At 43.9% G+C, this 22,140-nt stretch overlaps 1 protein-coding gene across 4 annotated transcripts; it reads right to left on the reverse strand.

The window, feature by feature from the left end:
• Nucleotides 1-221: 221 nt before the first annotated feature.
• On the reverse strand, nucleotides 222-15,444 carry zyx (zyxin). 4 transcript variants are annotated; one of them, XM_078287342.1, is made up of 10 exons: nucleotides 15,177-15,444; nucleotides 8,557-8,792; nucleotides 8,028-8,284; nucleotides 6,902-6,979; nucleotides 5,486-6,070; nucleotides 5,027-5,171; nucleotides 3,132-3,301; nucleotides 2,849-3,027; nucleotides 2,634-2,754; nucleotides 222-2,519 (listed from the first exon to the last, which is right to left on the reverse strand). In XM_078287342.1, exons 2-10 carry the CDS (start codon nucleotides 8,777-8,779, stop codon nucleotides 2,406-2,408), a joined length of 1,872 nt encoding a protein of 623 aa, XP_078143468.1. In that variant the 5' UTR covers nucleotides 8,780-8,792; nucleotides 15,177-15,444; the 3' UTR covers nucleotides 222-2,405. The 4 variants fall into 4 exon arrangements, with proteins under 4 accessions (XP_078143468.1, XP_071764970.2, XP_071764944.2 ...); XM_071908869.2 differs by having other exon boundaries at nucleotides 5,027-5,168; nucleotides 6,902-6,997; XM_071908843.2 differs by having other exon boundaries at nucleotides 6,902-6,997.
• Nucleotides 15,445-22,140: the final 6,696 nt, after the last annotated feature.

Below are 22,140 nucleotides of genomic sequence, written 5' to 3' on the forward strand. Positions count from 1 at the left end.
TTAACACGTTTCATGGATGTCACATGGAGGCAGACATGAGGGAGAGAAAATAATGCTCATACAAAAAACAACACGACAAGCTTTCCTCAATTTTGTGCAACTTTAAACTCAGTGACTACTTATATACTTCATGTATCATGTGGGTCTATAGCAATAAAATGGTATCATGACGAAGAAAAGAAAGAAAGAAAACGGACACCAGACATTTTGGCATTTAGCAGTTTGTTTTTTTATTAGTTTTTTTGATACAGCCAAAGGGGAGGGAGGGAGGGAGGGTTACTGGTAAATAATGCTGGCATGTTTAACCGTAAACATATACACATTCACACATATGAAACAGGAATTTATAAAAAGAACTATATGAAAAGACAAGGCATCATCATGGAATACCATAGGACAATGTAACATCAAATAAATGCAGCTGTGAAGGCATCATCATATATGATCACACTGTGATGACAAAGGCAGGGCCACAAAGGTGGACTAGTCGGTGCAAATAAACGATATAATACTAAATGAAGATATACCACCACCAACAACACAGCTAGCATGCAATGCTGAGTCAATATTGCCATGTTTTGGGTGTTATTATAGTCATTCTGAATGGTGTTTTAATGCGCCAGGATTAATTCAAGCACAAGTAGGAATAGTTTTCTTTTTGAGGAATGAATTACTATGGATGCAAACCAGGCTCTATAAGAAAGTAACAATGGAATACATGGAGAATGGAGAAGGCACATTGCCAGGTTAAAAAAAAAAAAAAGTATTTATCAATGAAATACAGTACAGTAAGGTTATAAGAAGAATAAACTAGTATATAACCAGCAACACACAAAAGTACAATAGATGAATAATTGAAAGAATAGTGGTATTTACTGTAATAATATCAGAAAAGAACAAGACCAATATACTGGGCTCCAACACAAACAAAAGTGATACAAAGCATGTAAGTGAATGCAACAAAACAGGCAGTGAATTTCAGGTTTTATTAACCTAAACCTTAAGTTACCAACAGCTTTGAAGTATTTGGTCACTATGTGCTAGAATCAATTACCTGTTCTCTGCTAGAATAAAGCCCAAAGCTGATGACTCTGCTATTCTATTATCCTGGTGTGATGCTATTTCATTTAGTTCTGGTACATGTGTGACCATAACACTTAAAAAAAAGGTCCATAACTTACATTATTTAGAGCTGTAGATGCCAAGAAAAAAGCATTTTCAAAAGGTCTTACTACAGTAAGTTTCTCAATGATGTGCACTTGAACAAAATGTATCCTGTGCTGTGGCTTTAGAGTCAAAGTGAGACTAAATGGATATTTCTTTCCATATGTCATTTCACCAAAAATGTAACACTATGGAACTGTGCAATGATCACACAATAGGTCCTGTTTCCAGCCATGCAGCTGACATTTATAACTACACTCATTGTACATGATGAGATCCCTGGAATGGAATCTGTGCTTAGCAAAGTTCTCATCTCTTTGTTCGTAATTTGTGCGTCTAAAAACGTGCATCTAAAAATACTTAACACGCTTAAATCAGCTTAAAACCGATTTTTTTTTTAACAAGGAAATGGTGAATTTGATCTAATCTTCCCCTTATGATCAAATAAGGAGAGCAACAAGGAGTAATTTGTTAACAATGCATGCCTGTAAATTAACAAATTCACATCACAAAAAACTAAGAGCAACATTCACTGTTTTCATCTTTTTTGCAGTCAAGTTATAGCCCTAGATGAATTACAAATGCTATCAGAGTAGAATGGCTGATAGAAAGCACTTTCAAGGCAGCAAAGCAACATCAGCAGTGCTTGCAGGCACTAAGACTGCCTTAGTGCTAAAGGTTTACTCTACCAACAGCCACCAGAGAGGCGAGATCAGTGGAATGGTCAAAGAGGGGAGGTCTCCAACACTCCTCACACTATGGTTACAGTATATCTCTCTTTCTCCTTTACACCACTCATAGGGCAGGAGACCGCCTCACAATCATGAGGCAAAGGAGATGAGGGGAGCAGGCAGCTTTAGACTGATGGGACTGCTCTTTTGACCATGCTGTTCTTGTGCAAGTTATGCTGGGAGATTTAGCGTAAACATAGATTGGCCGCAAAAAAATATGCTCAAAGAAGGCTAGCAGAAGAGAGAGTAGAGAATAGGAGATTTGGAATACAAGATGAGGGAAGTCAATGCAGTACATTACCTCTGCACTGAAGAGGAGTGAACGAGACGAGGGAACATTACACTGTATCTGCATGCAAACATACTCTTTCACGCAGCGCATTCACACTCACTCACTCACACCTGCGCGCATATATAAAGCCCTGCAGCAAAGGCAAAATGGCAGCCGAATGAATCCTGTGCTTTTGGATTTGGTTCATAGTTTAACTTAGTGACAGATGTTTCCACCGATCACTGCGCGGCCCGCTTGGCTCGCTGGGTGTGGCACTTCATACACAGGATTTTACCATCCAATGGATAGCAGCCATCTGCATCCGCTTCTATGGAGAGGGGGCGGGAACAATCCTACAACAAAAAAACAATAGAGAACTCTGTAAAATTTTTCAAGACACTACGAATTTGTACTGAATATATTTGATGCCTATTTTGCTATCATTTTGTGTTTAATAAATGTCTTACCTCACAGCGGTAACACTTGAGGTGGAAGTTCTTGTCGAGGGCCACGACTCTGACCGTCTCCTCGCTGCCCGGAGCTGGAACGATGGGCTCATTACAGCTCACACACAGAGGGGAGAAACGCCTGGAATGGAGAGGTGGAAAGTTGGCCATTAGCTGCTCTTCAATCACACTCTCACACACACACACACACTACTGACACAGGAATTACTAGGCACCTGTGGTAATCCTGGACACAGTAGGGGTTGTTGTTGTCGTCGGTGATGAAGGGCGCCCCCTCCAGGCTGCAGGAGCAGGTGCTGCAGCGGAAACAGTGGGCATGGAAACACTGGCCCACCGCTTTCAGCACACGGTCTGTGATCCTCTCCCCGCACCGGGAACACACCGCCAGCGAACTCTGAAGAGGAGGGGAAGAAACATCAGATGTAATTGAGATGGAGCCTGGAAACACACTGTAAGATCATGGTACATTAGTCTGTGTGTGTGTGTGTGTCTCCTCACCATATAGCAGTCCTCGCACTGAGGTGCGCCATCCCTGTCGTAGAACTGCATGCCCTGCAGGGGGCGATGGCAGGACATGCAACAGAAGCAGTTGGAGTGGAAGAGCTTATCCATGGCCCTCACTGCAGGCTGAGTACGGGACAGAGCTTCACCACACTTCCCGCAAACCTCTGAGATGGGGGAGGGAGGGAGAAAGAGCAAGAAAGAATGGGAGAGAGTAAGATATATGCACAAGGTCAGCGACAAATAATCACATCTTCCTACTCGGCTCATGAATGTGGATGACATTTTCAATCATGTCCACAGATCACAAATTATACGACTGAATTGATGATATCAATTGTGTGGAATAGTCTATTTTTGCAATGTCAGTTTCATACAACACACATACTGTAGCTTAATGGTTTGCAAAGTCATACATGTGTTAGCCAACAGTGTATAAGGATGAAAGTCCCACCACAGCAGTGAATTAACAAACAGTAAACAGAGAACCACAGGAGAGGTAAACAATAGCCCACTGCACTGATTCTAGAATGTGGCTATCTATTCCAATATCCATATATGGTCATAGATGGCAACCAGTCAGCAAACCTCTCAGCAGTTTCTTTCTTGTGTGTGTTGATGAACTAACCGGTGTTGGGTGGTAATGTATTCACTCAGTTACAAGGAATAGTAATATCACTACTTTTTCTATTTCCATTTCAGTAAGAATGTTACAGTTACCGATCAAAAAAAAAAAAAAAAAGTTGGTACATTATCACTATATCCCACTTCCACCCCCGGATTAGTTTTTGTCATAATTAGTCATCGTCCTCTCAGTTTACGTGCACACACAGTTAGGCTAAATGACAAATGGCAGAAAAAGTTTGTCTTCTCCAGATGGAACCAGTTTGATTTGTCCACAGGCAAGGCAATTGAGTTATCCCAATTTTTTTTTTGAAGAGGATGAGTAATAGAAATATAATATAATGAGCAGTGTAACAAATTACTTCTCAAAGGGAGCAATACATAAAGTAATAATGCTAACACTTTTGAAATGTGCAACACATAATGAGTAGTATACTGCTTTTTTCCAGTAACAAGCCAAACACTGGCTGTAACGAGCTCTAGAGACAGGGGGGATGTGTTTTGCATCACCATTTAGTCAAGGCTCCCTACAGACATTGGCAGGTCAAACATAATCACTTCCTCTCATAACATGATCTCCCAACTGCGTACCAATTGGCTCAAAGTCCATTTTAAATGCTAATAGACTTATATTATTATTTAATGAGCTGGACTATAGCCTTCATATATCAGGTTGCTACGACTGAGTGGTGATGAACAGAAAGCATACCGCTAGTCTCCAGGTCTAGGCCAACTGCCCATCTCAGAGCAAAATATTAAGAGCAAAACATTGACATCAGGAAAGTAATACGGATGTCAAGCCTAGATTAAGTTTTCATGTAACCACTTTTCATTCTAACATGCTTATACTAACTACACTCACAACAAAAAAAACTTGAATGAAAGGAATAATCCAAATGATTCAACACTAGAAAAGGGGAGTGAATTTGGGAACAAATTCAACAGGGAAGCTGTTGACTTCTTGTGGAGTTATAATATCCCAAAAATAATTTGTAATATTAACCAATAAAAAATAATGCCACTTCCAAATTAATAATAATTGTCTGCAATGTTGAATTAAAGGACTGTAATCAGTAACAAAGACATCAGCCATTCAGCTAGAACTGTACAGAGAACCATGATGTGAGATAGTAGTGTATTTAATGATGCATTTTCTGATTAGCAAATAGGAGCATGAAAGTATGAGAGTACGAGTGTGGGGTGCATTGGAAAGGCTATCACTCCCACTGTGTGTGTACATATGTGTGTGTGTATGTGTGTGTGTGTACCTGTAGGGGGCGAGGTGATGACAGGTGCGTGTGTGTCCATGTCTTTAATGAAGTCCTTGGTCATTCGCTCCAGCTCCTCCACTTCCCTCATGGAAAGAGGCACACCACCGCCTGGGATAGCGACTGGGCCAGGGGGTGAAGGCTGCTTACATATGTACACACACACACACACACACACACACACACATACATATATGAAGATGTGTGTATGTATGCATTATTCACATGGTTTCATACTTGCATGAGTTAGTGCATCCACAGCCTAATAGAGCCTTTTGTTATTTACGGCTGAACAGATTGCTTTTGAAAATGTTGTGTAGCGCATGTCCTGTTTCATTTTTTAAATGCATGGCTCTCATCTGTTGACTGTCATCTAAATTATTTGTACTTCCTGCGCCTTCCTATTGTACATGTCATGCAAAGGGCCTCTCACAGTGACAGAAAATTACTGGAACATACCGTTGATGCAGGAGGAGTTTTCAATGGTTGGCTGAAGGAGGAGGGTGGAGATGCCATCGCCTTGGGCTGGGGAGGAGGCACAGGAGCAGGAGGGGACGGGTTCACATTCTCCTGACTGGCAATGGGAATACTCTTTATGTGACTGGAGGCAGGGGAAGCTACCATGTTGTTTGGTGGAGCGGGAGGAGCAGGGGGAGCTGCGGGAGGAGGGGGGAAAGAGCTGGCGGCAGGAGCAGGGGAAGGTTTTGGTGCGCCACCGACCGGGGCAGGGGTGTGGTTCAGGTTCTGGTTCAGTTTCTGTGCCAGAGAGGCTGCTGAGGTTGAAGTTCTCCCTCCAAAACCAGACTTGGGAGCCACAGCTGGGGCCTTTGCAAATGGCTGAGCAGCAGGGGTTTGTGCAGGAGCGGGTGCCGAGTTGTGATTGGCCTGTCGGTTTGTTCGGGCTTTGAGTTCTTCTGCCCAGGGCGCGGGAGGTGGGCGGTCTCCCATCTCTGGAGGGGGCAGGAAGGAGAGGGTCGGTTTGGGAGCTGTGGGGGGAGGAGCTGAGGGCTTGGGTGCTGGTGCTGAAGAATACTGGGTTGGTAACTGTGGATACAACAACAACAACAATAAACTCATTTCTTTACAGCTTCCTTTACCTCAAAACATTACCTCAGTAACATTATCACAAGTCCATCTAACACTTAATTCTAAAGTGGGAAGTTAATTTCCAGTGTACAGTAATGCATGCTGAAGTGCTGCAGGCAGGCAGTATTTTTTTTTTTTTGGTATTGAAAGAGGTACGTTGACTGGAGCAAACATTGGAAGCTGTCCACAGTTTGAGCTTATCAGACGTAATTCGTCTTTCTGACATTTATTTTGCGGATTTGTGCCAACATTATTCTGCCCTGATCCAGTTCCTCCCAGCTGGATAAAAGCGCTCTCCATTTATGGCCTTTCACTGGGTCTCTGGCAGCACATACTGGCTTCATCACACTCTCATGCTCTCCACTCAGTTCTGTATGCATCACTCTCTCTCTAAGCATTTCTCCTCTCAGCGTGAATCACTGGCTCCCTCGTCCTTTGTTTGTTTTCTCATTCAGTCTGATGTATGTGTAGCTCACTCATCATTGAGCTTTCAACCTGAACAGAGACAAACCAAACCAACCTGGCACCTCTCCAAACTATTTCCACTGACCTGCCTCGCTTTATTTCTTTTCTTTCCTCTATCGCTGACTCATTCTCTGTGTCTACAGGGTGCAGGACGCTTACACTGAGCCTACTATGAGTCAAAGCCTGCTGTCACTTCCCTCTCGTCTGTTCCTTAGTTCCCTAAAGCACAAATGTCTTTCTCACCTTATCCTCTACATCTTACGGTATATCTTTGTTACAGAATACCCCCCCACCCCTTCTTTCCTCTATCTCCGTTGTTTGTACCTTGGGGTTGAAAGGTCCTCGGGTCTCCATCTCAGACAACAGGTCAGTTAGAGAGTCAAGCTGTTTGTCAAAGCTGGTCTGCTTCTCCATCAGCCTCTGGCAGAGGAAGACAGAGAGGAGCAAAATGTCACAAAATCACATTTATTTACACACAAGTAAAGCTTGTGTTCTGTGACTTTATAGTCATGTCAAGATGAAACAAAAGACACATGAATGAGTTGAGAAGAGCAAGGTGGATGAAGATGATAAATTGTGACAGACTGTGAATCTACATTAAATACAAGTTCACAACATATCCCTGTTTGATTCACATTCTGGAATGTTTGGAACCCTAATCCATTCCAAACTGTGACTCCAACTCCAAAAGAATTCTGGTCCCTGCTCAGTTAGAGCCTGGGACCACAGCCTGCATGCATCATGTTGGGTGTGTAAATCTCACGGATAAAATATTTGCATATCATTTCTTCAATGGGTTGATAGAACATTATCAATGGTTAGCCATTTCAACCAACACATTTTTGTTTTTTGTTGGTGAGAAGCAGCTATTAGCTATTTAAATATTGAGTGATGCTCACATTTCCAACATTTCCAAGCCATTTGCTGTCCTCAAATTTCTTGCAACTTTTTTAATATAGGCTTAAATAATTCCATAGATTCATGTATTTTTAGTCTGACAAATCAACTGGAATTAATGCAAATCTTGAATGTTAAGCTTATTTATTTATATTGGTTGACTGCCAATATAAATTTCGCAGGGCTGAGCCCTGCAATGAACACAAGTAGTCTACAGACTTCATCTTGGGGTTTTCTTCTCTACTATAAATACTTTATAGCACACCTAAAAAGATTTTTATAACACAGATGGGCAATATTCGTTTTGTAGGCATTTAACTGGCCAATATTCCTTAGACTAATTCAATATGCTTTGTGAGAAAAACTCAAGTCCACTCAAAACAACATTTCCTGCAAACACTGCATGGATCTACTATGGTTGCATGACAGTTTCCTATACTGCATCATGCTCCAAATGATGATGGAATCATAAATCTATGCATGTGAATGGAGGACACATGCAGACAGGCAAACCAACTTGAGCTTCGCTGGTAGAAAGATTGTCTTGACTCACCGGTGTGTTCCCAACAGCACTGGGAATACTGGTGCCAGAGGTGGGGAGGGGTGGAGGGGGTGGGGGAGGAGGGGGAGAGGGACAGGTGGGCAGACAGGCACTCTCCTCGGGGGGAGCTGGGAGGGGCAGGTCATCCACCACTGGAGGTGGAGCAGGGAAGGCAGGAGGAGGGGCATCAGAGGCAGGGGGTGTGGTTTGACATTCAGGGGGAGGGGCTGGCAAATCATCATCCAATGGAGGAGGAGGGGGTGGGAAGTCTGACAAAAATGAGGAGGGTTGATTGGTTAAAAGCTGTGACAGAATGGTTTCTTTATATTCACTGATCCATTCATCGATCCAGTCTCAGTGTCAATCATTCATCAGATATGAGACACAAATGCTGCATGTTCTAACAACACAACACAACAACAAAAAGCAAACAGGAAAATATAACGATTAAAACTGTAGGGGAGATTATTCTGATTTGATTATCCTAAAACTTAGGATGTGTAAGATGGTGTTTACAAAATCGCAAAAGTAATCCAAATACCTTCACAGAGCGAAGGAGGAGGTGGAGGCATCTCTCCGACTCGACCAATCACAGCTGTGCTGGCCGGTGTCGGGGATGGAGCTGAAGGAGGAGTCAGACTTTTGGGGCGTGGCGGCGCCACAGATGCAAACTTCTTTGGCTGGTTGTAGAAGGAGGGAGTCGTGACTTTGAAGTTAAGGGACGACGTCATCATGCAGGGCTTGCTGCTGCTGGAGTCCTCCATTTTGTCTATTTATCTGAGGATGAACACCAGAAACATAATGGACAACAATTAGCTATTGGACAGGCCAATGTGGAGTCAGTTGTTGAAAGTACATAACAATGTAACACAGGATAAAGGTATTGAGTTCAAACAATAACGACCCCTTTGGACAGGAGTCTTGCTCCCACACCTCACATGATGAAACAGAACATTAATCAGCTGACAAATGTCAAAGTGCTAGCATTACTTGGCATCGTATGCATGTCATGTCTCTCATTGGTGCATTAGTGATGGTGACGCATCAACAAAACATCTTGAGTCCCGCAGGCTTGGTAAAACTAATTAAAATGGAGGCTTATTCTGGCTCACAATGTCTTTTAAAATGTGGTTTGGGCTTGGACTATATCTGGCTTTAATGCAAAAGCAGTAAAAAACACTGAAAAACATCTAGGCATACTACAAATGAAGTGCAAGTGAATCCCATCAAACACACAAACCTGGGGAATGTTCTACGACTGAGGAAAAATATGCTAGAATCTCCTCAGGCTATGTATAACGAGCAGACATACCATAGTGGCACTCACAGATGCCAGAGATAATTTACAGTAATAAACACATGACTGTTTATAATAACATAAAACAAAATGACCCCAAGGTTTGCCGGAGAGAGACCAGTTTGAACCAGCAACGGTGACAACTATCATAACATTTTCATGTGAGGCGCCACAAGAAGAGGTTCATGTTAAAGGCTAGCTCAAATATTTACCTCACACATGTTGGTGGTTAAAAATGTTGACGATACCTCAGCGTCTCTATCTCAGATTCCTCACAAAGTCTGAACGCATTTCTCAGAAGACCACTAGCGCTGAACATGACCTCAAGTCAAATGCACGGTTGTTCTCTTTGTATACCCCAGCCCCCTACCCCCCATACACACGCACACAACCAGGCTGTCCTCTTCATTTCAAGTATGCACTCTGTTGCTGCACTACAAGATGCTTTCTCTCCTGAATCTCCACCAATCCTCTAAGTTCCTCACACTGACACTTCCTAATAGGTGGGTCTGCAACCAGCCAGTCTTCACTGGAAAACAGGTTGGGCAAATTTATCATTAAGGTTGTGTCCACATGTTGGGATAAAACTTTAAATTAGCCTAACTTTTAATTTTTCTTTCACAGCTGAAGGGTTCATCTGCATTGTTTGTTTCAAAAGGGAAAAACATGTGCTACTAGGCTAATAAATGTTGCCAGGGTTTCCTCTCCATAATAAACTCTGAGGGAGTGTTTTCTGAACACCACAAAAAATTTAGCGCCTACATGTCATGCAAATACTGAGATTTTTTTTCTCTGCATACAGCTTCTGAATGGGTTCCAATGTTCTTTTCCTTGCATTATGGCTTTGAAGTGGGTTACTTCCAGTTAACTTTATATTTGCTTTTAAAAGTTGTTACATACTTATTCTTAAACTCCCTGCTCCCTGTGCATAACCCATCTAATTGGCAATGTTACCAACTAAGCCTCTCCAAAACCCACACAAAACAGCTTGTTTGCAATGGGTTCATGATTTGGAACACCAATTGTTTTCATCATTAGGCAAATTGAGCCCACATTTGGGGAAGCAACCTTTACAAGTAGAGCTCAACTTTCATGTTTCTGTTCTTTAAGGTTATTTTGATGTTTCCTCATTCCCCTTTGCTGGTACGCAGAGCCATGGCTTCAAGTTCTGACAAGACCAAAAAAAAAAATAAAAAACCTACAGCTCATGAAAGTATTTCTGACATGCTGGTGATATAACCTCAGCATATCTGATGAGGAAGCACAATGTAACCTTTTATCTTCTGCTTTTTGCTTGGGCCAGCTGGTTTGTTTCCTTAAAAGCAAGTTCTAATGATGTTAACCATTTCAAAACGTGCATGTGCAAGGTGTGGCTCATCCGGCGGAGGTGTGAGCTGTTGCGTTGTGTTACTAGACATTCTATGATGCCCCATAATGCATTACTGCTGCACAGCCTCCTTGGCTGCACATCACTTTCAGTACAAAGTTAGCTCTCTGGACCCAGCCATGTTATCATTCAAACAAGTTACAACACTTATGAAAACCAGGGTGAGAAAAGTTACCAGGTTCACACTCAAATGGCACTTCTAAGCGAAATTGCTGAGATGAAGTGAGGTGGTAAGGCTCCAAAGGAGATATGAATTTATCTGGTTGCCTACTTGCTGTAGGCACACTAGTAGATTTTGTTTGGCTGAATTCTGGCACAGAGGGAAAAACAAAGCAACAAAGCAAAGGACAGAAAAAGAAACTGGTCTCTTATGGTCTCTTAGCTGGCCTCTATTTAAGCCAGTATGAAGGCCTACTTCATGTCTGACTTGAGTGGACTGTTAATACAAAAAGAGATTTACTAGTTATAAGATAAACCTCTTGGCGTTTAATGAGGTTTGTAATATTGAATATCAGCAGAGTACTCTAAATAGAACACTTGGATCTATAATGGCTTTCTAGAGAGAGCACTTGACAAGGGTGGGTATAGACCTTGATCTAGTATTTTCATTACAGCACCCTTACAAACCTTTAATTATATAAAATATTGTACAAGCTCCCTTGTTTCCAAGACATGACATGCAACGGTCTTCTCAATTATTCAACAGTGATGATAACTTGTGGTCAGATTCCATCTGTTCCTTGATATGGTCCTGGGGATTTAATATGGTGAGATCAGCTTCAGGCACAACCCCAACCGCCCCCCTGCAAATCCATCTTGAAACCTGATCCCCGAGATGAGAGACCCTCGGCCGAGGAGCACTTTTGGCACTACAGCTCAATGACATCACCTTTTTTGCTTTTTTTTTTCACTCCAATCAGTCTCTCTTTCCCTGTGTCTTTCCTGCTTTCCTCTTCTTCATTTTTCATTCTCTTATTGCTGCCTCCTTTGCCTGTCTGAAGTTCTGGCTAACTTCACAGTCTGAGGAATACACTTATGTTCTATGGCAGATGTGTTGAGGAGAGTACAGCAACAGACCACAACCATGTTTATCTCTTTAATTCTTGCACTTTTTTCAACCTCTCTTCCATCTTCCTCCCATCACTTTAATTGAATGACATCACCTGAGCCTGCATTTCATCAATTCTACTATACAGCTATAATGGAGAATGGCATCATGTAGCTTATAGATAGCACCCCTGCATAAATCATATACTGTAAATACTTCATAGCTTTTTAACTTTGTTATGAATTCCACACGGTTGGGCAGTTGTTATACTGTACAACAGTGGTTCTCCACCCTGGGCCTCGATTACCACGGCCCTGCTGGTTTTCGTTCTAGCCATCTAATCAGACTGATTTACACATGAGATGCAAGGTGAATGCAATTAACTACCTGGTAGGATATAAAACCAGCAGGGCTGTGGCACTGGAGGACCAGGATTGAGAACCACTGCCCTAGAAAACTGGGAGGCTACTTGAAGTCTCAAGGCAATGACTTGAGACTTCAGCTACGAGAAATATTGTCATAGGCTATTAGACAGTGGAAAGAGCCTACAAGTAAAATACAGCGATTGCTGTGGTACACTCTCTCATTATCTTTGTGTGTTGTGTCTGTGAGTGTTGACAGTTTCACACGAACACCCAGTCTGCTGATAAAAACAGCACAGACTACATGGTGCAAAGAACTGTTAAGAAGCAGCTTACCACAATTTCAGATGGAAAACTGCTAAGCCAAACAGTGGCTCATTGACTTGTGATTAAAGAGGAACTGCTTTTGGTTCAATATAGCACAACTTTTTTTTAAGGTCATACATGGAAGTAATGTCACATGGTGCTACATGAAACCAAGTTCTTCTTGGTCCTGTTCCCTTCAAAAAACAGCGAAGAATCACAGAGATTCAACAATTCTTCAAATAGTGATGGTTCTTTAAATTACCATTTTCCCCCACAAAGAACCATTGAAGAACCATCTTTTAGAGTGTACTTTTTACTGAAAGAGGTGTCCCTATTTAAAAACAACAGTAAAAGGTGCAAATATTGGCCCAAATTAGTATTAAGCAGCCTACTGCATTTACAGCAGCTAGCTAAAGTCTTGCCTAAATCAGCCAGCTACGTCTACTGGGCAATAAAAATTAACTGAAAGAACTAATTCCATATTAATAGAAGGCAGGTGGCCTAACTGTTAGCCTAAAGAAAACCAAAATTTCTCACAGTACTTCCAGTAATTCCTGCCTTGCATGTCCAGTCATTCTATCAGTGTCTAGTGTATTGTTGATCAAACTATTGTTAGGATGTTAATAACACACCCTCTTTCTGGGAAAGCGTGTCTGTCTAGGCCGGGGGTTACTCATGCAGGGACAAACAGCCTAATTGAGTCCAATCTTACAGGTCACTGGCCATTCACTAAGCACCAGCCTTACTCTCCGTCTCCAACTGCAGTTACACTGAATGATTGAATGGACAACGATTCCTAATTGGTAATAACCTCAGGCAATGGGATCCCTGTTAGGCTCCCACCCAAACAGTCTTGCCTGTTTACACTGACTTAGCATGTAGGCCAAAGAGAAGTGGCGAGAAAGTGAGAGACAAAAGCAAAGAGCTGGATAGCACTGCAAAACATGCAGTGATTTGAGGGAAAGATGTACACTAAAATAGCTTATGTGCTTGACTTATAGAGGCTGCAATTAGGGAGGACTGCCTGTCACCCCAGTCATGAAGGGTAGTAGCCTATACATCCATTCAGATCTTCATTCGCCTCCCCAATTTATTGAGCCGTCTGTGAACTTGAGCAACATAATCTCAGTCTTGTCAAACAAAGACACCACCCTAAACCCCAAACTAACCCCTGCCAGAGCCTTCTCACTATAAGTTATTCTTGAACATGGCTTATTATGGCCTTGGGTTGAGGCTCCCTCATATTTAGCTGGTGAAAGAACAGATCGGAAATGCACTGCACAACAGCCTGGATAATGCTGATAATCACAGGATTTCCACATTCTCAAAGCATTAGAAATTCTGTTCTAAAATGGCATGTCTGTCTAGGCCTAAGTCCTCAGTAATCTCCCAACATCAATCATTATTGCACAAAACTGTGACAAATGTGCTACTACCATCTAGTCGTGCATGGAACCCAACTCTATAACTAATATAGGCTATTCCATACTGGACAGTTTTAATTTTGCAATATAAGCGCCATACTGTTAGGCCTCCTCAACATAGCCCCCCCCCTAAAATAAAAAAAATATCCCTGACTGACTCGATATGGCAAAACAATAGATTTCTATTTACATGACGTTAACAATGAGTGAAACATACCTTGGTGCCCCACCCACCTTGGCACACCATTGATAATACATGGTGGTTAGCCAGCTGTAAATCCGTGCTTAGACAGCTGACAGCAAATGGTAAGTGGTCACAAACACAGTAAATGTAGATACTTATCATCTAGCACTATCGGATCTATGAGATAATGATGAAGGCGACATTTCTAAAGCTGGTTAGCGAGCCAGCAAGGCTAACGATGCGTTAACGACCAGCTAGCTGGTTCAAAGCAGGGCAGAGTTAACGTTAGCCTACAAAGAACAAATTCAACGTACATAGGTATGTTAGCTCATCTTAGTCCCATTTCCAGTTCTGTTTGAGTCAGCTCGTTAGATAAAGCATATAAGTAGCCACATCAGAAGCGACTGATAGGAATTGTCACTCACCTACAAGTCTGACCAGCCAGCGTGTGTGATTACCGTTAACGTTAGCTTTCTGGCTAACCCACTCTATCAACACATCAACCAAACCACAACGTTAACGTTAAGTCAGACCCCGCCAAGCTCCAGTTGGGTCCTTTGACGAAACGGAGTACGTCCAAATTTAGAGCCTTGGTTTTGTCCTCATACGGCAGGGCAGACGGCTTCTCTTAATCGTACTGTCATTAAGTTTAATCATCCAGCTACTCCTCCAAAGTACTTGAACGCTTTCTGCTGCCTGCGTTGCTAAGTCAACTTTTAGCTAGCCTTCCGGTTGGAGCTTCCGCATATTCCTCTGCTAACGCTTATCTTCGGTATCCATCAACTGGTGTAAACGTGTATCTTACGTTAAGTGCATATTCACTAAGGTTGCTCAGACAGGCAAGAAAGCGGAACACCACCCATGGAGTAGTAACTATCTTTACAGCAGAGTCTATAGTATTTGTTTATGTAAAACTTTGCAAAGCAGCCAAATTACCATGACAGTTCTACACAGGGTGTCAGATGACAAAAGACTGCAAACACTGAGATGTAAATCACAGCCTGCATAGATTAAGCCATAAATCTGTGCTATACCTGCATAGGTCAAAAGAGCTTACCTTATTAGGAAGCCTATGGGAGTCTACCCCAAAGCCAAGCTCTTCCCCAGTAGCTCCTATTCTAATCCACATCAGATAAAATCATAATGTCCTTACCCTGTTTATAAGATCCAATCTGGACAGGATACCCTCGTTTACTTCCCCCTTTTTTCTTTTTGTCCAAGTTTCTCTAGATCCAAACTGAGTAAGAGTTCTCTGTAATGGTAACTTCTCACTTCTCTTTCTTTCTTCCCCTCTCCAGCTGTTAGACCCTCCCCCTGTCCTTTTCTGTCTGGAAAAGGAATGACACCATCCTTCCAAACAAGTTCTCTCTCGTTTGACTTTCGCTCAGGACGTGTGTATTACTATGTAAACAACACCTCTCTCTCTCTCTCTCTCTCTCTCTCTCTCTCTCTCTCTCTCTCTCTCTCTCTCTGTCCCTCTCTCTCTCTCTCTCTCTCTCTCTCTCTCTCTCTCTCTCTCTCTCTCTCTCTCTCTCTCTCTCTCTCCCTCTCTCTGTTCATAAACTGCCCAGTCAGACCCCTCCTCCTCTGTTTCTTTCTGGATTCTTGCAGCATTCTTCATTCTATGACATCAACCCTGTTGCCTCTCCTTGTAAGGTCAGACTGAGGGAATGAGGGAGAGAGGGAGGGAGAGATAATGGAGCTAGAGGCTTGATTAGATACAGACACCAAAACTGCTCAGGGGTAGAAGGAGGAGATATGGCCGCAGCTCAGCCGGAAAAAAATATTTTGAAACGGGGTGGCTGTTTATGCTTTTATTTACTTTCAAATGCCTCTCAAGCAAAAAAAAAAAAAAAATCTTAACACTGCTTTTAGGACTTTCTTTCACTTGCCTCAACAAGCAAAGTTGCCGACCAGATGTGAAAGGCATTACTCCGTCTTATTTGCCAGTGGGCTGCCCCATCATTATTTCCTTTGCGCTGAACAGGCAATGAACAGGCAAGGACTAGATTGCTTGTCTGTTCTGTTCGGTACATTTGATTTAGAGGGGAAATAAATTGCATGGCTCATTTCCAAGTCTAGCTGTTGTTCATCCTGACAAATAAGGATGTGATTTCACCCAACCTGGTGTCAACCCTGGGAGACAACGCCTCCCATCCTGCACATCTGTCACCTCTATCCTGCACAACTTCCCTTTGTGCCTCATACACACACACTAACACACACTCACACACCACCCGCGCCCTTGGGGACAATTCATTTTGGCCACACCTTAGGGTCTTATCACACTTTCAGGTGGAGCCACTGTGTGTGTACCAGGTGTGTATTATATGATCTGACCTGTGGCACCTCAGTGAGATTGTTATTACCTCACATGATGTTCAGCTTGGCAGTGAGTAATCCAGGTTATGACACCAGAGGTTTCATTACATATAAACCTCTACGCAGGCTACTAACATGTTTTTAACTGGAGGTATTAGAGGTATTAGTGATTTGGAGTTTGCTGTTGTGTAACCTGTTTCTTGTGGATTAAGGTCTGTGAACTGCAGGGAGTGGTCCTTGGGGTCTTTGATAGCCTATTGTCCTGCATAGCTAGAACGTTTCCAGTCTCTCCCCACTTCCACTGGGAAAAGAATGAAGAATTTCCACACGTAGCTTTCCACAGCAACACCGGTGCTGTGGTGTGCCCCGGCTCTCGGGGCGGGTAACACATTCATGCAAGAGGCCTAGGTTTGTTTGTCATTCCAAATTCCAGCAAATTCATGAGCTCGCTCTCTGTTTAACCAATGAGGGAGTGAAGAGGCTGGAATGACGTGAGCACCGCTCTTCTGTCTTTTGTTTTTTTTTTCACAGTGGGTGCCGTGGTGAGTGAAGTTTGGATCAGGCAGGGAGAGGGGCAGCTCTGGGGTCCCGCAGTCAGTCTGGAGGTAAGACTAAAAAAAAAAAAAAACAGGAGGCCGACAGAATCAGAGCCAGACAGCCTGGAATGCGGCCAAACCCTGGAATGAACAGTTCCTCTCCCCTCCCTCCCTCCAGTGCCATATTTCTCTATCTCTCTCTCTCCCTCTCTCTCTCTCTCCTTTTTTTCTGTCCACACACACACACACACACCACTTTTCTCCCCCAACCCCTCCTGTTCTCAGTCTGCTCTCCATACGCCATACTTTTATTTCCCCTCCCATCTTTCTTTCCCCTCCTCCCTCTCCACCTCCCTCTGCTCATGTGAGTCAGAGTACCTGCTCATATCTCAGTGCAGAGTTAATATCCTGGGCTAGGATCATTTCTGATCTGCAGTGAGGGCTATAGTCTCTCTCCCTCTCTCTCTATCTATCTATCTATCTATCTATCTATCTATCTGTGGACACACTCGCTCACCCCATAACGGATAAGCACAAAGTGTAGTCTACGGCTAAGATGAAAGGTAGCCCGCTTTTCCCACACAGAGATACTGGCTGTTGGTTTTTACAGAAATCATTAAGCCATCAAGCAGAAATTCCAAGCGGTCTTTAGCGGGGATGAGAACCTGCATATTTTTTGACAGAGTAGGCTCTCTTCACTCAGCACCCTGAGGAAAAATCTCTATCTTGCCAACTGGCTTCCATTCAGTGCCGGAGTTAGACTGCAGTGCCCCGCCTCCCCCAGCAGGTGTCAGACCGACACATGTTCCTGTGCCGCACACAGCTAGACACAGCCTTGGGGAAGAAGATCCCCCTGAATGTCTGACAGCCAGCAAAGCCACAGTTTGGAGGTGAGATAAAAGAGAGAGGGGGTGTGCATGGTGGACACCCTGGATACTGGCATGCCTCTAAGAGACTGATGGACACATTGATAGAGGAACGGACATAAAACGAGGCAGGCAGGAGGAGAAGCAGCCAGACACAGAGGCATCACTGAGGATCAACGATATACAGCGCAGTGGTGGTGGTCTAGACGAGGAGGGATGGAGTGAGAGAGAATGTAGGGTAATTGCAGAAGAGAGGGAAAGAGAATTGTAAATAATAGAGGAGAGTTGGGAACTCCTCATACGCATGGTTTTACCTTGTACACGAACTGGAGTGCACAAACACACACACACACACACACACACGCAGAGAGCACACACAGAGAGAGAGTCCATACCACCCACACACAAAGATAAAACAATGTGCTGTAGAATTCAAGCCAGCAAACATATAACATTGCCAGCCCACAACATAAACATAGCATAAAATCCATCTCCCACTGGGTAAAACAATACAAATTACATAAGCCTGGCCACAAGAGAACACCTTATCAGAGACTGCCTCTTTCCTTAATAACATCCACATCTCTCCCTTTTCCCTCCCTCCCCTCCTCCCTTGTCTCCCCCCCCTCCACCTCCTCCGCCCTGTCCCTCCTCGAAAACAGAACACCGCCGCACTCAACCCACATTTCCTCATCCCCTCCCATCTTTCTCTTTTCCTCCTCCCTCCTTCCTCTCTCCTCCTCTCCCATATCTTTTTCTCTCCTCTGCTCTTGCCTCTGTCCCTCCACCTACACCACTCATTTCCTACCTATATGTTCTCTCCTTCCTCATATGTGAAACCCATTGCTCAGGGCTGCAAGGCTCATGTCAGCCCCCCCCACCCCCCCACACACACACACCTCCAACACACACACGCACGCACACACACACACACACACACAAACCACATTCTCCAAGGGTGTTCTCTTCTCCCCCATCGAACTGACTTTTGGTGGCTCCTTGGGGGCAGACCTGTAACATGTGGTTCAAATTAACGTATATAGTACACACTCACACACACGCGCGTGCGCGCGTGCACACACACACACACACACACACACACACACACATACACACACCACACACCACACACACAAGCACTCTAGCAACAGCTAGATGCAGCAGAGAGTACAGAGCAGGGTTGAATAAAGACAAAGATGGATAGAGAGCTGGAGAAAAACCGAGAGTCAATGGGTGAGGAATAGAGTGCTGAAGGAAGCAAAAGAGAAGCAGAGCGAGTCGGGAGACATTGTGTCAAGGTAGAGAGGATGAGAAATGAAAAGCTTCTTTTAGAAAAGTTGAAACAATCTGCACTAGTTCCCAGCAACACAGATAGAAAACGTCTGGACTGCCATTGGAAACGCCTGTTTCCGTCAGTCGATGCAGAGCGTCTTTGGAGTGTGTTGGATGTGTTCATTATCATTGAAGTGCAACCTACATAACAGCCAGGAGCAGATAGACAGATAGTGATAGGTACATGAAAGTCACTGATTATAGAAGTGAAGTGCGCGGGTCCCTAGATAATATTCAACAGGAACTGCCGCATTGAAATGCAATGCATTATCACCCTAGATAAGAAAACAAGAGAATACTGACAGGAACATGATAGAAGTCATCTGTGTCATGTGTTGCAGAGTCGTCTCGCTGTCATTCTGTGTGCTTTGTTAGCGTTGGTGTGAATATGTGTGTGTGTGTGTGTGTGTGTGTGTGTGTGTGTGAGGGAGAGAGATAGAAAGGAGCAGACAAAGACAGTGAGAGACAGCCATCTTTGCGATTGGCCCATGCATCACGGGTGAGATTAGTGTCAAGAATTTCTTCCCTCTGTGGTTGACCTTGCCTCGCATTGACCGTCCATGTCATAGATCACCACACTGTCACAGCAGTGTGTGTGTGTGTGTGTGTGTCTTTGTGTCCCAGTGTATGAATTCGACGTGGTCTGTGCACAGGGTTAAACGCACCTTGCAGAGAAGAATAGGCAGAGAGGCAATGAGAGTCAAAAGCTATCATATTGACAGGGAAAGACAGGTAAAGAGGGATGGATACAGATTAAGTGAGGATTTCAGAGAAGAAAGAGTGGCTCACCGTGAAGCGGTGAGAGGAGAGAGAGACTGACAGAAGAATAAAAGAGTCTTCCAGAAGGAGACAGACACAGAATGATGGACAGATGGAGGGGGATAGAGAGCCGGAGAGGGAGACGGGGGACTGAAGACTAGACTCTGCCTGCTTCAGCAGCAATTACAGATATCAGAGGGGAGTAGTGTTTGTTTTAGAGCGGGGTCAGGGTGTGTAAGCCCACAGCCCAGAGTGAAGCTGACCCCTGCAGCTGCCTATATCCTCGCCTGCTCTGCCTCAGTGGAAACCCAGCGGCGAGAGCTAACACGCGGATGGGACCGAGCATCTATATATACCCACAGTACAAGGATTGGCTGGATTATGGATGAATTGTTATGTCTGGCAAGTCATTGTATACATCCAGTTTAAACCCTCTATTGCTCGGACACATTCCCAACCCCTCTCTCTCTCTGTTTTTGTATCTATTTATTCCTCTAACTTATTGTACAGATTTTCTCTCTGTCTCTCTCTTCGCGCTGTCCATTCTGGAGTGCTAATGTCTAAATTACACAGCATCATCTCCTCACCTCTCCCTCACATGACTCAAATCGTTCCTTGCTTTCTCTCCTTCTCTCTCCCCCATCTGCCCATGTTCTCCTCTTTCTCTCCTTCCATCTGTCCCGCTCTCTTCCTCTCTTTCTTCTTCTCCCAGTGGGTGTAAAGTCAACAAAACGCGATTGACCACCCATGCCACCACCCCCCACTCCCCACCCCCCCTCGCCCTCCCTCTCCAGAATGTGCCTGCGTCATTTGCTAGGCAAACACTTATAGAAACAGCCCACATAAATATGTAATCGCCAGAGAGAGGGGCAGGGGGCTACCCAGACAGACAAGGAGAGAGAGGGGAGAGAGAGAGGAAGACAGAGAGGGAGAGAGGACAAAAAGAAGTAAAGAGAGAGTGTGAGTGATTATATGAAAATACGGAGACAGAGAGAGAGAGAGAGAGAAAGAGAGAGAGAGATTGCTGGATGGATAGAGAGGGAATGTGGAGGGTTTAGGTGTGGTGTGGTTAGAGGTATAGAAGTCAAATGAGAGTGGGATGGAGAGAATGGGGCAAGGGGGTATGTGCAGATAAAAGAGCCACCCCTCTCATTATTTTGTCTCCAGGGAGGAGAGGATAGAGGGGAGGAGGGTGATGGAAAGTGGAGGCAAGGGAGACAAAAACACAAAAAAAAAGAGGGGACAGAGAAAGATCTGGGGGGGCAGAGGCAGAGAGAGAACTAGAGGACTGATCAACGTGATGACAGAGAGAGAGGTGGAGACTCAGCAGCGGCTTCACTATGAAGGAATACCCTCTGGTGTTTTTTCCTGGATTGTTTAGTAGTGGGATGGTGTAACTATGTGCGTGCATTTTTTTTTTTTTGGAGTGATCAGCGTGAGGTAGACAGAGAGGGAGAGGAGGGGGAGGGAGACGGAGAGGGGAGAGGCACCGGGAAACCGCTGCAGTGCATTGTTAGGCAGAGCGCGCACAGGAGAGGGAGACAGAGAGAGAATCCCCCATTTTAGCTCAACAATATTACAGCAGTGCAGAGATATCTACAACAATGACAACAATGGCAGCCCGGCACTCTCAGCCCCGTGCTATTGATCCTCCAATGGCAACCCAATACATCGTACATGCATAGAGTCAATCTAATTGTGGCTTTTACCTCTCATCAGATTACTGTCTGTGCTTGTTTTCATCTTTCCTTTTTTTCCCCATTTTAAAATTATCCAATCAAAATTGCCAAATAACACACATTATCTAAACAAATGTAGCTATTACTGCAAATTGATCTGTATATTATAAACCTAATGTTACAGATAATTGCAAAGGAAACAGTGAAAATAGTGACATTGATATCTTTTGTAAAAAAAAAAAAAAAAAACTGTAGACATATTTATTACATATATTAAATAATGCTAATAATGCCCCACTTCTTTATTTAGTCCTAATCTTTTTCCCTCAGGCATACTGACTTACTAACCGGATCTCTTCTAAGACACTGCACTGGAGAGAGAGCGGGAGGGAGAGACAGAGAGAGAGAGAGAGAGAGAGGGGAGAGAGAGAGGGAGAGAGAGAGAGACTGATCGAGCAAGCGCAGGAGGGAGAGAGGAAAAAGAGAGAGCACAGGAGAGCAAGAAAGAGAAGCTAGAGAGGAGAGAAAGAGAGAGAGAGCGAGAGGAGAGGGAGAATGCATGGTGTCTGGGTAACACTTCCACGCTTGTATCCAGGGCCTTTGTGAATACACCATGGGATGCA

This window comes from Centroberyx gerrardi, chromosome 12 (assembly GCF_048128805.1).
Source record: "Centroberyx gerrardi isolate f3 chromosome 12, fCenGer3.hap1.cur.20231027, whole genome shotgun sequence".
Taxonomy (NCBI): domain Eukaryota; kingdom Metazoa; phylum Chordata; class Actinopteri; order Beryciformes; family Berycidae; genus Centroberyx; species Centroberyx gerrardi.

Coding starts and splice junctions, on each gene's coding strand:
- zyx (XM_071908843.2), bottom strand. CDS start 8,779: ATGGAGGACTCCAGCAGCAGCAAGCCCTGCATGATGACGTCGTCCCTT. Junction 6,998..8,027: donor GTGCTGTTGGGAACACACCG/GTGAGTCAAGAC, acceptor TTCCTCTGCCAG/AGGCTGATGGAGAAGCAGAC. Junction 2,520..2,633: donor TCAAGTGTTACCGCTGTGAG/GTAAGACATTTA, acceptor TTTTTGTTGTAG/GATTGTTCCCGCCCCCTCTC.